At 46.3% G+C, this 19,540-nt stretch overlaps 1 protein-coding gene across 1 annotated transcript in view; it reads left to right on the top strand.

Moving 5' to 3' along the window:
• Window positions 1-19,540, top strand: part of Tmtc2 (Transmembrane O-mannosyltransferase targeting cadherins 2) — a 391,877-nt gene that overhangs the window by 366,109 nt on the left and 6,228 nt on the right. The window contains exons 3-13 of the mRNA XM_075889238.1: window positions 4,099-4,681; window positions 4,812-5,778; window positions 7,898-8,012; window positions 13,155-13,240; window positions 13,374-13,435; window positions 14,793-14,915; window positions 15,690-15,768; window positions 16,477-16,598; window positions 17,762-17,843; window positions 18,084-18,198; window positions 18,400-18,463. Of these exons, the coding sequence (XP_075745353.1) occupies window positions 4,099-4,681; window positions 4,812-5,778; window positions 7,898-8,012; window positions 13,155-13,240; window positions 13,374-13,435; window positions 14,793-14,915; window positions 15,690-15,768; window positions 16,477-16,598; window positions 17,762-17,843; window positions 18,084-18,198; window positions 18,400-18,463 (2,398 nt within the window). The remainder of the gene's footprint in view (window positions 1-4,098; window positions 4,682-4,811; window positions 5,779-7,897; window positions 8,013-13,154; window positions 13,241-13,373; window positions 13,436-14,792; window positions 14,916-15,689; window positions 15,769-16,476; window positions 16,599-17,761; window positions 17,844-18,083; window positions 18,199-18,399; window positions 18,464-19,540) is intronic.

Raw genomic sequence — 19,540 nt, 5'->3', positions numbered from 1 at the left:
GTTGAGGTCCAATGCGTTATACTATTTTCTGTTGCTAAGCGCAAAACTTGCAGGGTCTCCTATACAAACGCCCAAGACGACTCAAATGTGCAAGCCATCTTCATTTTCGTCTTCTTCTACTATAGTTTTCTTCTTAATCGGTGAATTGAACCTTCCTCGCTCTTCTCTGAGTGCTCTCTGTACGTAAGGTCGTTTGGCATTGCCTCCAAGATCAGAGGTATTGCAAGCATTCTGCGTCTTACCTGGTTGTGAATAGCCTTCGTGATCGGCTCAACTTTGACCGAGTGACGGTGTGTCGTGTGATGCCGTCATCTCTCGACGATTTGTACGCCCCTAGTGTTGACGGTGCTGCCGCGGGACGCCTTTACCCGCAACATGTGGGTACAGACCGTGCAATTAGTCAATAGTGAAAAAACAAACAGATGTTCAGGAGTATAAGAGCAGCAAACAACATAATTCAGTTGAAATAAACTAAGAATAAAGCAGGTCAAAAACACGGGATCAAGAGAATCAGGGCGCCCTTCCCAACTTACCTGTGTAACTTGTCACGTGTTCTCTTTTTTGTTGCGTTTATACGTAATGTTTAAAGTCTGTACGAGTAACAAGTTGATTATATGACCCCGAAAGAAAACCTATGGTGAAGCCAGAAACTTTAGTGAACCCCCCTCTCCCCCTCCCTAAACGCACAAACACACACGCCTACGCTCCCAGCTGCCCGGATACTGGCGAATCGGTCAAACGCGAAAGACGAACCGGCGAAAGTCACTTCACTTACAGCAAGCTCCATTCAGCTATAAAGGCTCAAAATAAAAGAAAAAAAGCGTGAGAAAAAATTGCAGGCCGGAGAATGTGAGCATCGCGTACGTTTCACCGGAAAAAAAAAGAAGGGGGAGGGGGGAGCGGAGAGGAGATCTAGCACTTTCACACAAGGAGATCCATCCAAGCAGCGCGTCACCTTCTTCTTCTTCTTCTTTTTATTGTCTCTCCTTCCTCCTGGCGGGATCCGCTCAGCGGACTCCTAATTCGTTGCGGCTCCTCAGCCAAACGCATCCATCACGCTCCTGACCGTCCACACTATACAGCGGGCGGTCGGCCAACACACAGCGGCTACCGAAACCCGAGAACTTCAAAGGTGGCGGCGGCTAGCTCCTCCCTCTTTTTTTCTTATATATAGATGGAGAGAGGGATACGAGGCAAACATTGAAAGAAGAGCGGCCTCACAAAAGCAACAAGAGCGAAACAAGGCGAGCAGCTAGAAGCCGAACTGTGTGGGACGTTGAAGAATAACAGCGGCAGTGGTTCCGGGAAAGAAAGGAGTAACGATCGAGCAAGCATGGCGGTGTATAAGGAATACGGCCGGTGTAAGAAAGGAGGTCAAACAAAAAAAGAACGGAGAAGTGCGCGACGTGCCGCACTTACGCTTCACCTCTCCTTTTTCATCTCTGCTCTTTAGCAGCAGCCAGCTGCGATCTAGCTTTCTCCACTCAGGCGTGTGCTCTGCTTCGAGTCCCTTGCAGGAGGGCTGCATGGTTAGATAGATAAACCTATTTGTCGAGTGAGGAGCCGTACTGTACAGTGAATGTGTATATATATGCACTTGTACTGATCGCTAGATACAGGCATACTCGAGAAAAGGCGGGGGGAATGGGGGGGGAGGCGAGTCTGTCGGCGCGTTCATTCTTTATCCGGCCCTCCTCATCCCCGGTAGCAGCCATGGCTGCAGCTTCTTTGGAGCTGTGGCTCGTGCTAACCAGCTCGCACTATTGAGCCGTCGCTTTCCCACCCGCGGTACAGTGCAGACAACGAACCTAAGCCGAGTGATTACCCTTCTAATGAGATTTGCTGCTTGTTTATGTGGCCCTCTTGTCGCGCTGTGGCTCGTGGCGGCGGTTTATCTTCTTTGGTACCGGGACGGACGGCCTTCTTTCCTTCGCTCGCAGTTCCGGAGCTTGTAGGCTAGGCGTAGAGGTTAGTCAGGCCTACCCAGCCGCCGACGTTGCCGTAGAGTTCTAGCCCCCCACCCCCTCTCAATTCACCCTTCCCCATCTTTCCGTTCGCTCTCTCGCGGCTAATTTACGAAGCTATGCCACCGATGCGGTACCCGACCGCCGCATCGGCCGCCGCTGCTGCTGATGTTGTCTGCCGTCGGCTAACGGTCTGGATTTGTTTCTGTCTTTTTGCCGACACGTGGAGGATGCGTATTTGCTGCTGCTTTAGCCGGGGGCCCTGATTTATCGCCCGCTTTCAGAAGATGCCCCGCCGCGGTCCTCCTTTCAGCGGGTTTAGCGCAACAACGCACGCTGTACTATATCTCCCTTCTTCGGGGCTTTCACGGTCGACTTTCTCAGTTGCTCGCCTCGTTTGTTTGTGTCATTTACGTCGCTTTCATTTGGAGCGATTCCTTCCTGCCGCGATTTGTGCGGGCCCCCCTCCCGCGGGTTCGGCCGCGCCGCTACCCAAACGTGGCAAATGCTCGCTGTTTGTTGCACCTTGCTTTCCTCCTCCCTCCCGGGTAAAAGGCGCAACCGCCCAATGCGTTTGAGAGGCGATAAATACGACCTTTCGGGGTGGCCGCGTGCGCTTTTCATCGTTTGTTTTTGAGGGGTTTCGTTGCAGCCTCAAGTATACGATGCGGGTTTGGAAGCGTCTGCCGGACCGAATGTAATAGCATGCTCGACGTGTGTTATGATCTAATTGGCCGAGAGTCCTTTATTCAATCGTCGGGTGCGTTTGTGATTGGTTAGCGGTGATTGGTTAGTAAAAAGAGAGCAGGCTAGCGCATTTTATTATAGACATCTGCGTGTGTCGCGCACCTGTCTTGATTTATTGAGGGCTAAGAAGAACGAGGGGAAAGGTTTCGTATATGAAGTAATGGAACTTATCAGCTTGTTCTATGTAAATATAACACAACCGCGTTTTTTTTTTTTAGATGCTCTCAGTTTATTCTTTAGCGTGTGCTCTCAAAAATATCGTCGTCGTCATTGCAATTAAGGAGTTGCTTTCATTGCAGACGATTTCTAATGTATCGCTTCATTTACTGCCATAGGAATAGAAGGGGTGCGTTCCCCACTCCCGTTCATTTGCTAGTTCATACTGTCATTTTCTTGAAGATTGGAACCACACCGAAGACAAACCGTAGCAGAGAGAGAAACATGTGCCACGGCCGGGCTGGCTGTGCCTCATTGGAAACGGTCGTCTCCTATTGGAAAACCAGCGGGCATCCGCAGCTCTCCTTGAGTTCTCTCCTTCGTGCTTGTTTTCTGGCTGGTTTTAATCTTAGAGAATATGCGCCAACCAATCGAGATCAGTGCTGTCCGTCATTTCCCGTAAATGTTGACTTCTCTTCGTGGTCAGCGATACGCAAGAAAAACAGAAAAAGAGGTTGTGTTTGTGTGTACAGCCTGAGGAACCGATCCGTCACTTCAGCCGCAGTTTTTTTTTTTTTTTCAATAATATACAGAGACAAATTCTGCAGTGACAACAAACATAATCATACCGCGTGTCTGGCGCATGTGATTAAATTATGTGCGGAAGCTTGTAGTTAACGCGTGGTAGCATAAGCGGACGGTCGCTGCGTCCACAGTCCCGCACCCGAGCTCTCTAGACAAGTGTGATTCAGACTGTACTTTTCACAACAAAGCCAGTTAATTGAGATCATGACAGTGGATTGCGCCGCATGATTATTGCAAACGGACCCATGTGACTTTTTTTTTTGGGGGGGGGGGGAGAGAAAGCGCAAAAACCAGGCGTTCACACAGAACGAGCTCCCATCCCATGTCTCTTCATGACTGCCGAGAACTTTCCGAAAGGACAGCCAGAAAAAAACACACACACAAAATGGTGTTAGTGCGTGCATCAATTTGCGAGCGTCTTTGTTAAAATATACCTTCATTAAGTTCCTGGTAACGCGAACAGTCATCAAGTCATACCAACTGATCCCCATAGCAGTCTTGCTTGCTGTGTTGCGTCCCTAATTCTGTGTGAATGCCTGATCCCGCGCTTTTACTTTGCCAGAAGCTGCGCACTATGTCGCCGAACACCAAGTTTCGTTTAACTGTGTGGACTGCCGAGCTTGACCTGTTCTCTCGTTGCTCGCAGCCGTGCCATCCGGAGCAACCAGGACCTGCTGCCGAGCTCTCCGCTGGCTTCGCTGTTCCGCAACGACTTCTGGGGCACGCCGCTGACGCACAGCGGCAGCCACAAGTCGTACCGGCCGCTGTGCGTGCTCTCCTTCCGGCTCAACTACCTGCTCGGGGGCTACGAGCCGCGCGGATACCACCTGCTCAACGTGCTGCTCCACGGCCTCGTCTCGGCTCTGTTCACGGCCCTGGCAGCGCGCCTCTTCCTCAACCAGTGGCTGCCCACGCTGGTCGCCGGCTTCCTCTTTGCCTCGCACCCCGTGCACACCGAGGCCGTGGCCGGCATCGTGGGACGCGCCGACGTGGGCGCCTGCCTATTCTTCCTGGGCTCGCTGTTGGCGTACGTGCAGTACTGCAAGTACCGCGACAAGGAGGTCCACGCCGAGCGGCGATGGGCGCCGCTGTACGCGTCGCTGGCGCTTGCCGGATGCTCCATGCTCACCAAGGAGCACGGCATCACGGTGCTGGGAGTGTGCGCCGTCTACGACGTGTTCGTCAACCACAAGGTGGCCCCAAGAGACCTGCCCTCACTGCTCGTTAGCGTGAGTGCTTAATATAAATCTCTCTCTGTCTTCTCCTCTCACTATGGTCCGTTATGTCACAAATTGAAGGGTGGGTACAAGGCGGTGACGACAACTACACTCTAATGACGATTAATCAATCTCCACGCAGAAGCGGCACCCAGGCCTGTGGGAGGGCCTCCTGCACCTGTGCTTCGCGGGCGTCACGTTGATCGGCCTGAGGTTGCACCTGATGGGCGCCCGGGCGCCGGACTTTGCGCCGGCCGACAACCCTGCCGCCGACAGCGACAGCTTCCTCACGCGCACCCTCACGTTCCTGTACTTGCCGGCGTTCAACTTCTGGCTCCTGCTTTGTCCGCGCTGGCTCAGCTTCGACTGGTCCATGGAGGCCATCCCGCTCGTGCAGAGCCTGGCCGACGCGCGCAACCTGTTGAGCGCCGCCTTCTACGGCGGCCTCTTCCACCTGGTCGCCTTCCTCGTGCGACTGGCAAACTGGCGACGCGGCGCACCGCCCTGCCACTGCAGTGCCTTCCAGCCCAAGCCGCCGTCGCTGCTCGCCCTGTCCGGCGGCGGCAAGTCGTACGGCAAGCGCTTCTCCAACAACAACAACTGCAACACCTACAGCAACGGCCTGGTCTCCTCCTGGAGCTGTGGCAGTTGCTCGTCGGCCTCATCCTCGTCGTCCGAGTGCTCCGAGTCGACGAACGGTGGTGGAGGCGGTCCCGCGGTCGCCAGCGCCCTTTCGAACCAGCAGCTGGACGCCACGGTGCTCGCGCTGGCCCTGATGGTGCTGCCGTTCGTGCCGGCGACGAACTTGTTTTTCTACGTGGGGTTCGTGGTGGCCGAGCGCGTGTTGTACGTGCCCTCGATGGGCTACTGCCTGCTGGTCGCCGTGGGCGCCGACCAGCTGTGCGGATTCGCCCGGCGCGCGGCGCGTCATGGACACGGTGGTGCCGGCAGCCACAGCAGCAACAACGGCGAGACGCTGCGTAAGCTGGTGCTCGCGTCGCTCGTGGCGCTCGTTCTGGTGCTCTCGCTGAGGACAGTGCGCCGGAACAGGGACTGGCTCACTGAGGAGGACCTCTACCGGTCGGGCATCCACATCAACCCGCCAAAGTGTGAGTTCCGACGCGGTGGTGTTTGCGTGCGTGCGTGATCGTGTGTGAGTGCCGCAGAAGGTGTGTAGTAACGTGGAAAGTGGCGCGGAGTTATTAAGTAACGTATTTTAGGGGGAGTTGGTATTTGCTGAATGACAATATTTGTGGCAAGAAACTCGAAAATAACGACTAAAAGGCAGGCAAGGAAAGAATGAACTATTTATATACCTTAAGTACTCCCGTGTGTCTCCTAGTTTTTCTATCCACGTTTTGCACTACAAATAGCCTCATCTAGCCGAGTTTATTCTGCGCTTCAATTAAGGCAGCAGACGTGTTTTGATAGTGTCTTGTGGCTTGAATGCGGTACGCAAATATAATACCCTGATCCTTCCTGGATTTCTAGGTTTAAGACGTGTAGAGATTTACGAGGGCAGGACGCCCGGACCTTCCGCTCCGCCTCTTGAAATTTATTGCTCATGCGCCGGAATGCGACACGTGATTAACTCGCAAAGTCATTTGTCCCACCTTATATACTGCCATTAAAACGTTCGCTGGAATGCGAATAGGCTTATCACATTGCTGTCGATCGTAACGAAGCGTTTCTCTAATTATTATCATCACACTCAATCCTATAAAGTCCAAGCCACACGCCCGCACTACAGCACGTCAATGCGTGGCGTGTGGACTTTGCCCCATGTCATTATCATATATGGAGAGAGAGGGAGTGTACGGCACCGAGTGCACACGCCACGCACTGACGCGTTGAAGAGCATATACGAGTGGTTGGGGCTTTAATACAAGACCTGGTCCTTCTCTATCTGGACAATTGCTACGCGTCAGACCGGCCCGTTTCCAGCATTATTATTATTATTATTATTATTATTATTATTATTATTATTATTATTATTATTATTATTATTATTATTATTATTATTCGAGGCAATCATGGACAGGTGTGTCATTAGCAGCCACGATATCTCGCATATCTCACTTCGCAATAATTGTTTCAGCTGTTGTGTCAAATAATTGCATCTGTGTTTATATGATATGCCTGTTATGCTACCTCGTATACCCCCACGTGGTATAACGGTAAATATACTGAACAAAAAAAGGAAAAACTGACTAAAGCATTGAAGTTCTATTTGGAAGACGTAATTATTCTGATAGGTTGAGTTTACTGCACTTTTTTTTTTTTTGAACGGTTGGCCGTATTTTTGTAGCACTGTCAGTGCGCGGCGGCGGCGGCACATCAGTGTGAGCCGTGACGTCACAATCACTGAGTAGCATGCAGCGTGCACTTGTTCTTGTCCCCATCTTCCCTTTCTCCACCTTTCCTTTGCATCTATCTCTCCTCCTTCCAAAATGGTGCTCAGGTGTGCCCCACCATTCAGGAGCTTTTACCCGAAAGTGAAAAAAATCTAGGGCCTTACCCCAGCCATGAGCAGTGTTCGCAGCCGGTGCCGTTCGCAGTAGTTCGAGGTACACCGTTTTGGAAGCTGAGCGAATCTACAGGCGTGGTTGGGTTGACTGCTGGCAGCGTTGGCAGGCCAGTTTCCTGTGTGTGTAACGTCACCAAACGTCACCTCCTCTTGTTCACCGTGCGGCCGCTAAGAGCGGCATTCTGTGAGAAACGCATTAAATTCATTATATTTCTTGAGTCCGCATGAAATAAGGTCGTGTTTATCAATTTCAGCACCCAATCTTGAATTTGGCTGAAAATGTTAGGGATGAAAATTTCGTTCAGTATCCGGCCGCTGACCCAGAGGTCGCGGCTTGCATATTGACCGTGGCGATTGCATTGTAATGTATAGGCGAAATGTTAGACGCTTCATCTGACGGCATCTGTGACCTTGACGTCTTTGATTGTCAATATTTGGAACGGCATATAAGATGCCGATAGATCTGAAATGACGAGAGTTATAAGATGACGCCATCTGACTGAATTTCACTGAGTACGCCCAGGTAATTCAATGCGTGTCTTCCACACTGCATCTGGTCATGCGTTGCCAGAAATCTTGCTTCCGATTGTATAGCTATTAACAACTTTCTTGCTTTTATCGCTGACGTCTTCATTTATTTCTGTGGACACGTTCACTCAATGGTTTTTATTTTATTCTTTTTCTTGCCTCTTTGATTACAGCGTACGGCAATTTAGCCAACATCCTCAGCGCGCACGGCAAGAAGGCCGAGGCTGAATGGGCGTACAAGAAGGCTCTCACCTATCGCTCCAACATGGCGGACGTGCACTACAACCTGTGAGTTTATTTTAGCCTGCACTATTCGACTGATCAGTCAGAAATGGCTTCTCCATCTCTATCTTTTCCAAACGAAAAAGATAGTTCGTGCATAAAATTGAAGACCAGACATTTCCCGATTGAATTTAGGGGGGGGGGGACGCGGAATATGTATCTCCAGCCCTGTATATCTGGAAGTGTTTTCGCATATTTATTTTTATTTATTTCACAATACTGCAGGCCAGCATGGCCCAGGCAGGAGTGGAATTACAGAAAAAAAAAGAATACAGAAATCAGTGATAACAACACTGGCAGCGCAAGCAATATATCACAACACTCGTAGCATAACAGTTTAACAGTAATATGACAGCAATATAAAAGTTTATAACGCAGCATAACAGCAATATAACAGTTACAATGATTCAATGTTCAATACAACACAAATATTGCTCAAGGACTTCGTCAAAATCGTCTGCCTCGCAAACGAACTTAGGTAGACTGTTCCAATCCGAGACAGTGCGGGGGAAAAAACTCTGTTTGAATGCCTCTGTTTTGGCAAAAATGTGTTGTAGGGTGTGTTTGTGAGCGTTGCGCGTAGTTCTCGCTGTAGTGGTCTTTAAATATGAAGGTGCAGACATACCAAGTTTTCCGTTAAAAATATTGCGCAAGAATTTAAGTCGACTGATTTTTCTGCGGACAGCCAAGGTGGGGATGTTATTAGCATTCATGAGTTGAGTTGGTGAATCTAGTCTTTTGTACTTATTGAATATAAATCTGATGGCTTTCTTTTGTAGCGCTTCTAAGCTCTGTATGTCTTTTTTCGTGTACGGATCCCATACAACGGACGCATACTCCAATTTAGGTCTGATAATTGCATTATACGCTTGAAGTTTAACATTCACAGTTGCCTTTGCAAGCTTCCTTTTCAAAAAGCACAGCTTCCGAAAAGCTGAAGTACATATTGACGAAATGTGTGCTCGCCACGTCATATCACTTGAAAGAGTGATCCCTAAATACTTATACTGCGTTACCGATTGAATGGGTGAGCCATGAATATTGTAGGTAAACACACTAGGATTTGTTTTTCGCGTTATATTTATGAGCACTGTTTTATCAACGTTTAATTCCATGTCCCATGCTGCGCACCAGCATTCAATGTTGCGAAGAGCTTGCTGTAATAGGTTATGGTCGTCAGAGCAGGTTATTTCTTTAAACACAACACAATCATCCGCGAAAAGCTTAATAGACACTGTGTCAGGGATTGCTTGCACTAAATCATTTACATATATAAGGAATAATAGTGGCCCCAACACACTTCCCTGTGGCACACCAGAAGTGACATTGAGCATCCCAGATACACTAGATTTAATTTCGACGAACTGTTTTCTATTAGTTAAATAAGATTCAACCCACTTAATAAGATAAAGCGGCAATCCTATGTTACGTAATTTCAGAAGTAATTTACTATGCGGAACCTTATCAAACGCTTTAGAAAAATCGAGTAGAAGTATATCAGTTTGCCCTGATCGATCTAAAACTGCCATAAAATCATGGATAGTTATAACCAATTGCGTTGTTGTGGACAATCCCTTCCGAAATCCATGTTGGCAAGGGGACAAGATGTTATTATCCGCTAAGAAGCACTGAATATTTTGAGCCACTATGTGTTCTAGTAACTTGCAACTTACTGAAGTTAAGGAAACCGGTCTGTAATTAGAAACAATTGATTTATCTCCCTTCTTATGGATGGGCACAACACGCGCAATCTTCCAGTCACCCGGAACTTCACCACTACGCAATGATTTATTAAATACCTCTGTCAAGAAATCAGTTATCTGTGTAGAATAGCGCTTTAAAAATGTATTTGGGATTTGGTCTGGTCCTATACTTTTTTTGGTGCTCAGTTTTCTTAGTAAAATCAAAACACCCTCCCTTGTGACAGTGGGAATGTTCACCTCGTTAACAATAGCTGGCAGAGGTACATAAGCATTGGAAAAAGTGAAGACGCTGTGAAAATATTCATTGAATGCCTGCGATATTAAGAAGCCGTCAGTTTCGTATTTGCCGTCCAGTTTAATTCTATTCACTGTTTCATTGGTTTGAGCCAGAAATCTCCAGAATTTAGCAGGATCTTCTTTAATGAATGAAGGGAGAGTGACTTGATAGTAATGTGTCCTAGCATCATTTACTTTGGTCGCCAAATTTCTTTTCAAAACCTCAAATTTTTCGGGTGCTACGTTTTTACGCTTTCTAAGTCGCTTGATTCTGCGTTTAATGTGGATAATCTCCCGAGATATCCATGGATGTTTACGGTTCTGGCGTACCTTCCGGAAGGGGACAAACTGCTGAATGGAGAACCAGACCGCACTTTTAAATCGCATCCACAATGCATGGACATCATCGTGCGTGCTGTAGCTTAGTACAGTGTCTAAGTAATCTGTGATTGCTGTATCATCAGCGCGATCAAAATCTTTGACATCCACTGAATTTGTACTCGAACGCACTACAGAGCATCGATAAGGCCAAGAGAAAAACAACAAACTGTGGTCTGACACTCCTTTTTCAACTGTGATAACACCATTTAAAAAGATATCGCTGACAAAGAATAAGTCCAAGACAGCACTGTTGCGCGTAGGCTCACAGACAATTTGATCAAGGTTCAGAGCTAACATTGCGTCTAAAACAACATCACTCGATTTATATTGCCCGTAAGCTAAGTTCTTCCATTTGATAGCTGGAAGGTTGAAGTCACCTGTAATCATGATGTGACGTGTACGGTTTAAAAGGAGATGGTCGTAAAGCTGTTCGAGAAAAGAATCTGAGACTTCCGGGGCTTTATAAACAACACAAAGCATAAAGGTTAAACCATTTACAGTGACGTTGAGGAACAGGCTTTCGTGATCGGCAATCTGATTGATCAAACATACATCAATACCAAGTTTACAAATAACCGCAACTCCTCCGCCACGTGTGCCTCGATCACGCCTGTGCATCTGATAGCCGGGAGGAATAATTTCGTCATCTCGTACACCATCATGCAACCAAGTCTCAGTGATAACAACCACATGAGGGTCGTACGTCAAAAGCAATAGTTCTAATTTATCCGCTTTGTTCACAATGCTTCTTGCGTTGAAAGAGAGCATACGAAGGTTCTTAAATGCAGACGGTGAAAGCTACGCTGTTTGCGTAGGATCTTTGCCAGATCGAACAATGACACGCGTGTTCGAAACATCATCCCATGCGTAGAACTGTGAATCAACACGCAATTTATCCCTTACCAGCGCAATCCTCTTGCCTTGCTCTTTCTCGACTTTGGCGCTTTGCCATAGCAGTTTTCGTTTTCTTAGCGTGTCAGCAGAAAAGTCATTTTGCACGGAAATTTGTGTTCCCTTCAGCTTTTTGCAGTTCCGCAGCACTTCCTGTTTTTCCGTATAATTTTGAAAAAACAGAATTACAGGTCGCTTTCCAGCACGTTTTCCCAAACGGTGTATTCTAGCAACAGACAAGCACTTTACGCCGAGCCTATCCTCGAACACCTCTTTTATTACTTTCTGCCGTAGAACATCCTCCGTTTCATTCGCTCGCTCCTCTATGCCAAACACAACAAGGTTCGACATCCGACTCCGGTCTTCCAGATCTGTAAGCTTTTCCTGCTGCAGCATGAGTGTTTGCTGAATTTTTTCAACCGAATTGTTGAGAGTTTCAAAACTGTCCACTTTCCGGGCTATTTCTCTTACATTTGTTTCTAATTTGGTCATTCGGGTCGAGAAAGAGCTAACACTTTTCTCGGCAACTTCCAACCGCTGTTTAAGCTCTGCTAAATCTTCCCTAATAGCCTGCTGGCCCTGTATCAGTGTCTGGAGCATTTCAGTATTGGTAGGACCTGGATTCAATTCCACATCACCACAGAGTAGCAGTTTGCACACATGGTAGCACTCGTACGCCAAAGCAATCAAAGTCCGTGGGCACGGCACGACAACAACACCTCTTTCATCACTACAGTATGAACCAACACAACTAACCTGGAACAAGAATGCGGGACGCATGGTTAATGGTCCGCTTCTCGAGTTTTCGCCGTGCCCACTGAAGAATCCGATTTGAAGCTGTTCTTTTATATGCGTTGAACTGGCCGATGTCACGCATGCGCTGCCGATATCCTGTCCAAGATACGAGGTCCAGTTGATGGCAAATTCCGTGAAGTTGTCGCCTGTTCCATAAGCATGCGAAGCGCAGGTGCGATTCGGCGGTGTCCAAGAAGCAGCGACAATTGGCAGCAAAGCCATCTGGAACAAGAATGCGGGACGCATGGTTAATGGTCCGCTTCTCGAGTTTTCGCCGTGCCCACTGAAGAATCCGATTTGAAGCTGTTCTTTTATATGCGTTGAACTGGCCGATGTCACGCATGCGCTGCCGATATCCTGTCCAAGATACGAGGTCCAGTTGATGGCAAATTCCGTGAAGTTGTCGCCTGTTCCATAAGCATGCGAAGCGCAGGTGCGATTCGGCGGTGTCCAAGAAGCAGCGACAATTGGCAGCAAAGCCATCTGGAACAAGAATGCGGGACGCATGGTTAATGGTCCGCTTCTCGAGTTTTCGCCGTGCCCACTTGAAGAAGATATAATAATGATATAATAATGACCTTAAATAATAATGACCTGAAGATATAATAATGACCTTGATATAGTAATGACCTTGATATAGTAATGAAGATATAATAATGACCTGAAGATATAATAATGACCTTGTTGTTTATACATAATGTAATTAAAATGTTTGCACTGTTGAGCATATGATCCTTTTAAATAGCGACACGCTTGTTTCCCTATTAATAAATTTTATTATACCTATCTTTACTGCCGAGTATTGTAAAAAAAAATGTGTGATGCCTTAGCAACTTGTGGGGATATTTCTGATGGCGCCACCTGCTGTTCGCTTTTCAGTTCATTTGTACGTTTGTACGTCCTTGAAGAGCGCAATTGAATGGGACAACCAACGAAGCATTCGCGCTACGCTGAGGCTGACCTTTCTGTAATTGCAGTTTTGTGATTAGTGAATAAACACAACTTTGTCCCGTTGCATGTGTTGCACGAGTTATTTCAGGCCATATGACTTCTGAATGCTTAAAAATTTTTGAACTCTCTTCTTTTTTTTTCCTTTCTTTAGGGGAATTCTCCTACAGGAACAGAACCGGCTGGAAGAAGCCCTTCAGAGCTACAAACTTGCCATCCAATTCAGGCCGAGACTTGCAAGTACGTTTCCCACACAACATGAATTGTTTGCTTCACACACTTGCGAGAAAGTCACGGAATGTCACGACCGCTCGCTGACGTAAAATTTCGGCCTCCAGACTTTCTCTAAGACGCTTCTTCTGTCTCTTTGCAGTGGCACACCTGAACATGGGCCTGGTCCTTGGCATCATGGGCAGGAAAGAGGAAGCCATTGAGGTTAGTGTCCTTTCAATCAATCAAAAAGCTTGTCTCTGTAGCGTGCAAATACCGTTGTTTCGCTTCCCTGCCGAAGAGCACTTTTTTTTTACTATTTGAACTTGTGAGGTGTGTGAAATGTCGCGCACTCTTGAAGCACACGGAGACAGCAGACACTGTCGGGCAAACCAAACACTTGGGACGACATTGCCAGCCGAATATGATAACATTACTAGCGACACGCTAAACAACCCTATACAATATTCTAATACAACAGTCAAGCAAAACCACATAAACTCAGGGTACCACGAACGTGACGTCGCTGATGTGGAACTCACCACAAGAGATTTATGGGAAACAACCCGCGGTTGCTGCCGTTTCCCGCGGATCCTCTGCTACTTCTTTGCTTGCGCTGGCTTAGCCTCTCCGCCTCCAGCAGTGCTGCGCCTAACTCTCAACTCGCGCGATCCCAGCGCCACCACCCGCTCGGTAGCTGTTCAACCTAAATGCAGCCCGAGCCCATCCGCGAGACGCGTGCGCGCCACGAGGTGCAAATGACTTTACAGGGGGTGCTTGCACACCCTCCAAACTACATCAGTTTCCGCGTCAAATTTAAAGAATTATTCAGTCTAGCAACTATCTTTGTATTGTTCTATCAAAAAAGTTTGTCTTTGATAAGCTTCTCTGGTGCTCTTTTTGATACTGATTGCGGGGATGTCCGTGGTAACATAGCAAGCTTTTCAGTCATGAGACTACCTACAGCCTGGCTATTCAGTAGAGTTCATCTAAATTGTAAATAATATGATGATGTTTTGGCACAACACGCATTATTGTGCATTGGCACAACATGCATTAACAGCAAGAAAAACAATTTGATGCATTTCAATTTTTTTTCTAAGCGTTGTAGGTCGGTACCGTCTGAATTATCTTACCAATAGTCTGAATATGTGCGACTCCCGCATTTACACGCGTATTGCCAGCACTGCTTAGCCCTGACTAATGTACTAATCACAGCTAAATGATGGTTATATCTTTGTAGCGCGGGCTACTCTTCAACAAAGATGGCTAAATGAATGCTAATGCCAGCTGATGTCTTGAATATTGGCCAATGTTCACAGACGATGGTTATATCTTAACTGCTGTTAGCTAAATGGTCGTAACACTGGCGTACATCATATGATAGCTAATTTATGGCTAATATATTGTAAATCCTGCCGCTTTCAACTAATGTTGGCAAGATGCTGCTTAGCAGCCACATTGTGCTCATTCTATAGAAGTCAGCCTATTGAGTTGCGTACGGAATTTCTTTTTTTTAAGCATGCACATTTTTACGATCGGTGCTCGCGCTAAATCTCCTTCCGTGTGTCCTGTTGGGCAGGTTTACAGGCACTGCGCCCAGTTGGACAGCGCAGGTCTCAAGGACCCCAAGACTATCGAGAGCACCAAGATCTCGGCCCTCTTCAACCTTGGTAGGCTCTACGCCGACGAAGGGAAATACAAGGTGCGTATACATTGTATCATGCAGGACATACACAAGGAGCAAATTTGTATATATATCTTCCTTGATATTTCGTCATTGTTTTTTATTTTTATTTTTTTTGTTTGTTTTTAGCAATAATGGTGTATGGTTGCTAGATTTTTGTTTTGTTTTTTGCGATGTTTTTTTTCTCACGTCCATGTAATCATCTGTGCTATGCTGGTATCAGGATGTTTCATAGTAATGTATATTCATGTTTTTCTTACACCGTATTTGGTATTGTAATGTTATCTTATGGCCTTTATTGTTATACACATCTTTGTCATTGTCCCACTTGCCTTGTATAGGGTTCACTGGCCATGTCAAGCTGTCCATAAACAGCTTTTAGCCAGTGAACCTCTCCAGAACCTATTTCTTTGTGGGAAAATAAAATGATTTGATTTTGATATGTTTTTGATTACATCGCATCGTGATTTGTTTACCGCCATTCGTTTCGTAACAAATCGTGTTTCGGTGTTATACGTTTAATTTATCTGGCTATTACAGCCATTGGCGAGTGAGGTTTGGGGAAAGCTCTCGGCCAGACAACTCAAGTTTAGTTATTTGAAAAATATTCGTAGCGAATGTAGTTAACTCGTGTCAGCCCCTTTACTTTGGCATATGATTGACGTGCGTACGGATTCTGCGTGTTCATTTCGTGCCACGCAATCTGAGCCTGCCTTGATCGATGTGCATGTTTCGTCTATACTTGATGACGTGGCGCGGAGAGAAACGTCTTGTCGACTTGTTCACTTATAGGAGGCGATCAGAGTTTACCAAGAAGCGGTTGCTAAGATGCCGGATCATTATCAGCCGCAGTCCCTCTACAATATGATGGGTGAGCTTCCGTCTCATTTCACTGGCAATTAACAGTCCGAGTCACGCGCGGAACTGTTTATTCATCCCTGTTCATCTGTGCTTGTGTGTGTGCTTCAATCACAAACGTTATGACCTTTTTCTCACGAACGAAAAAAAAATCATGAAGCTGCATTTCAAACATCATAATATAATACCTGGTTTTACGTTCCATTATATCATTATGACCAACAACATAATAGAGAGCTTCAAATTTATTTCGTTACTAGAAAGTGTTTAATGTGCGCCCACTTTACGGTGCACGATCATTCTTGCAATGTGCACCCTTGTTATTAAACATCAAGAAGTGGCAAACTGAGTAATGCTCGCGTAAGTTCATTTACACCAAAGTCGCAGCTTGCTATAATATGGAAAAAGTGCATGAGTTCGATCGGACTGGCGAGCACACTTACGAATGCGGAAGCTAATTTGTTGCCCTGATAGAAATTCGCATAATTTTAATTACTTTCCAAGCTTCCCATTTAAAGGGATGCAGAGTGGGAAAGGATATAATTACCTATTAACTAAAGATATTGCAAAATAAGCGGTTTTAATTTCATAAAGTGAAATAATAGATTCAGTTAATTTTTTTGCTTGCGTTACATGGGAGTTATAAGTTATAAATGTTATAAGCAATGTATAAAAAAAATTAAGAAATGGCACATCAACATTTCTTCTCTTGTGGTTGCAGGTGAAGCGTACTTCAAGCTCGGGGACTTTTTCGAGGCCGAGCGATGGTATAAGGAAGCACTCAAGGCTAAGCACGACCACATACCGGCGCATCTGACGTACGCGAAGCTCTTATCGAAATTGGTAAGACGTCTTAAAGTCGATAGTCTTACTTAGGGACCTTCGACGCAAAAATTTCTGTCTGTCTGTCTGTCTGTCTGTCTGTCTGTCTGTCTGTCTGTCTGTCTGTCTGTCTGTCTGTCTGTCTGTCTGTCTGTCTGTCTGTTCATTTGTCTGTTTGCCCGCCCTTAATGGTACCCTAAAAGGCACCAGGTGATACCCAAATGGCCGACCCTATTTGCAGTGCCCACCAATATTGCTCAAGATTCAGCGTTCTTACTTGTGCAATTGTCAATTAAAAAGCAATTATTGCAAATATCTGAGGCACCATAACAACACGTCAATATTCTGTATGTGCGCTTTTATACTAGAAAAGGCATACATAAGTAATTCTAAGGACCGTAGCGTTTATCAAGCTGCGCTGACTATGCAACGCTTGCATGAAAAGGCAAGTGTTTCCAACGCTTTGCTAAGACGACATGTTGGTGGCACCTACCCGTCGCCTTGCGTTCTACACCTCATCACCTCCGAGACGGGCGTGCGCACCGTGCGCTTCGTTTTCCAAGATAACTGCCAGATAGCGGTCATGTCTCACGTGTGACGTGACTTGATGCGCTTGTTCGCCTCCGCTACACGCTCGAGGTACTCTAACGCAGCGCCTCCAGAATACAATTCATCAATTTTCTTGCACAGAACATAATAAACGTTTTGTTCACTCTCTGCAGACGCAAAACTATCATCTTTCGACGACATTTGCAGTTTAACATGAAGATACAGGGCCATTTTTTTTTTTTCAGAGTCGTCATAGTCGTCGTCTTTGGTTGGCATAACAAACTACGGAAATCAGAGCTTTGTTTATTTTCACGCTGGCAAATATTGTTTCCATAAACACCGAAAGCCTATAGATTAACTTGTGAATAATTACGTCATCTCTGAACAGCATAATCCCTAAGTTCGAACTAATCGTGTGAACTACCGACGTTTACAAAATCATTCGTCCTTGTCACTGATGTTGTGTACTTTTTATTCGCGTGTTGTGGTATCTTTTAGTCTTTACATGAGAGAAAGGGGTAGTGTTAAGAGCAAGGGGTGAAAGAAAGGTTTGAATGGCGATTAGAATTTTCGATAATGAGCCGGGAAGTGCGAGGGTGGTCAACGCTTTGCGCGGTTTTTCTTAACGTTTCCAGAACAGGCCCACGGAAGCGGAGCAGTGGTTCCTTCGTGCTAAAGGCCTAGCTCCGAACGACTCCAGTGTGTACCAGCACTACGGTGAGTATATAATCTTGTTGGCTTCGTCAGCAACTTCCTGTTACTTATTTGCCAGCATGTCGCTGCGCAAAGAATAGATAAATCATTTGTGAAACAAGGCCAATATGTTCGAATACATTGAAAAGAAGGAAACCATACAATATAGAGTGATAACTCGGCCTTCGATCGAAGCGTGTTGGTTACTACTGAATAAAGATTAAGACGCACCAGTTTACTTAATGGCGTCGTCGTCCAATGCAGGCCAGTTCCTGTCCGAGTCTGACCGGCACATGGAGGCCGCCGAACTTTACCTGCGGGCGGCAGCACTCGCGCCGGATGAATACGAGATCATCTTCAACGCTGCTAACACGCTGAGGTAAGCAAAGCCCGCACTACTGATTTCAAAGTGTTATATGTCTCATAGAAAAAAAAAAACAGCATCGGTCACGGCGTACAGTAGGGAAAGTGCCAGAAACTTGAACAAGTGGAGAAAAAGGACATACATATGTAGTAAATCTTCTCTACCGTCAACGCTCCAGCACTAGGCTGTATCTGACTCAATTGGCTTATTTTTCAGGCAAGCCGGGCGGAATGCTGAGGCCGAGGCGTTCTACCATACAGCAGTGAAACTTCGACCTGGTGTAAGTACATCTACGCCAATACAGCGTCCGTTCTCATACTGTATAAACGTTTTGTTGAGAGAGTAGGCATCAACATAGAAAAAAAACTTTGAAAAAAAAAAACGAACAATAACAATGCGAGAACGATATTTAGCGCTGCACTACTGTGTTCATGTGTCTTGTTTATTTTGGCGCTACGGTATTTTTTTATTTCCTTCTAAACCTATTTTTGTTATTCACTTTACTGTTTCGACCCGTTTGATGTATGTCCGCTTCAGCGTCGTGCTCGCAAATGAAAATAAGTGATAGAAACACGTGCAAGCAAATAAATCAAAGACGAATGTATTATTGTGCGTGCAGCGTGGTCGGTCTATTTACCACGGTGGTGGCATGCAGCACCCGAGTTTGTTGTTGATCGATCACATGCACTGAGATTATCTGTCATGGCGACGGCCGCACTTGGACGTAGTTCTGAGGTTGCTCGGATCATTAAGTACAAACGTCATTTCGATGCAAACGCATGTAGCGCATGGCAAATACTGACTACGAAGTATCGAAACTACCATTTTGCCGAGTCCCCCGCTCTCCCCACAAACAAACCCACGCACTTCACTTCGCCTGTAAAGCGTGCTTTTTTATAGTTAGACTACACTCGTGGCAAAGCCTACTTTCAACACGCGATATGCAGCCCCGCGCGGAGATTCAAAGTTTAATGGGAAACCTGGGTTGTTTTGAACAGCCTAGTGAAAATAAATATTTGCGTGAGTTTTGTTCAACGTCGACTATAAAAAATAAGTTTATGCATTTTAATCTTTTCCTTTTTTTTAAACCCGTGGACTTGCCTGAAGTGAAAGTACCACAGCAATGAAGCCTGTTTTACCGCGAAAGCTCTTGCGAGAACACAACAGCAACTGATTTTGGTGACGTAGTTGCTGCCGCCGCTGACGATATCCGTAAAAGCTATCGCTCATAATAAAATAATTTTTTTTTAATTTTGAGTTCGAGTGGGATACCAACCCAGGCACTTTGCGCGGCAGTCAAATATTCCACCACTGAACTCCGTTTGCGAACTTCACCACGAACGGTCTCCGTTTGCGA

Source organism: Rhipicephalus microplus, chromosome 3 (assembly GCF_043290135.1).
Source record: "Rhipicephalus microplus isolate Deutch F79 chromosome 3, USDA_Rmic, whole genome shotgun sequence".
NCBI classification, from domain to species: Eukaryota; Metazoa; Arthropoda; class Arachnida; order Ixodida; family Ixodidae; genus Rhipicephalus; species Rhipicephalus microplus.
The sequence above is the reverse complement of the archived record's forward strand: the minus strand, read 5'-3'. Positions and strand labels throughout refer to the sequence as shown.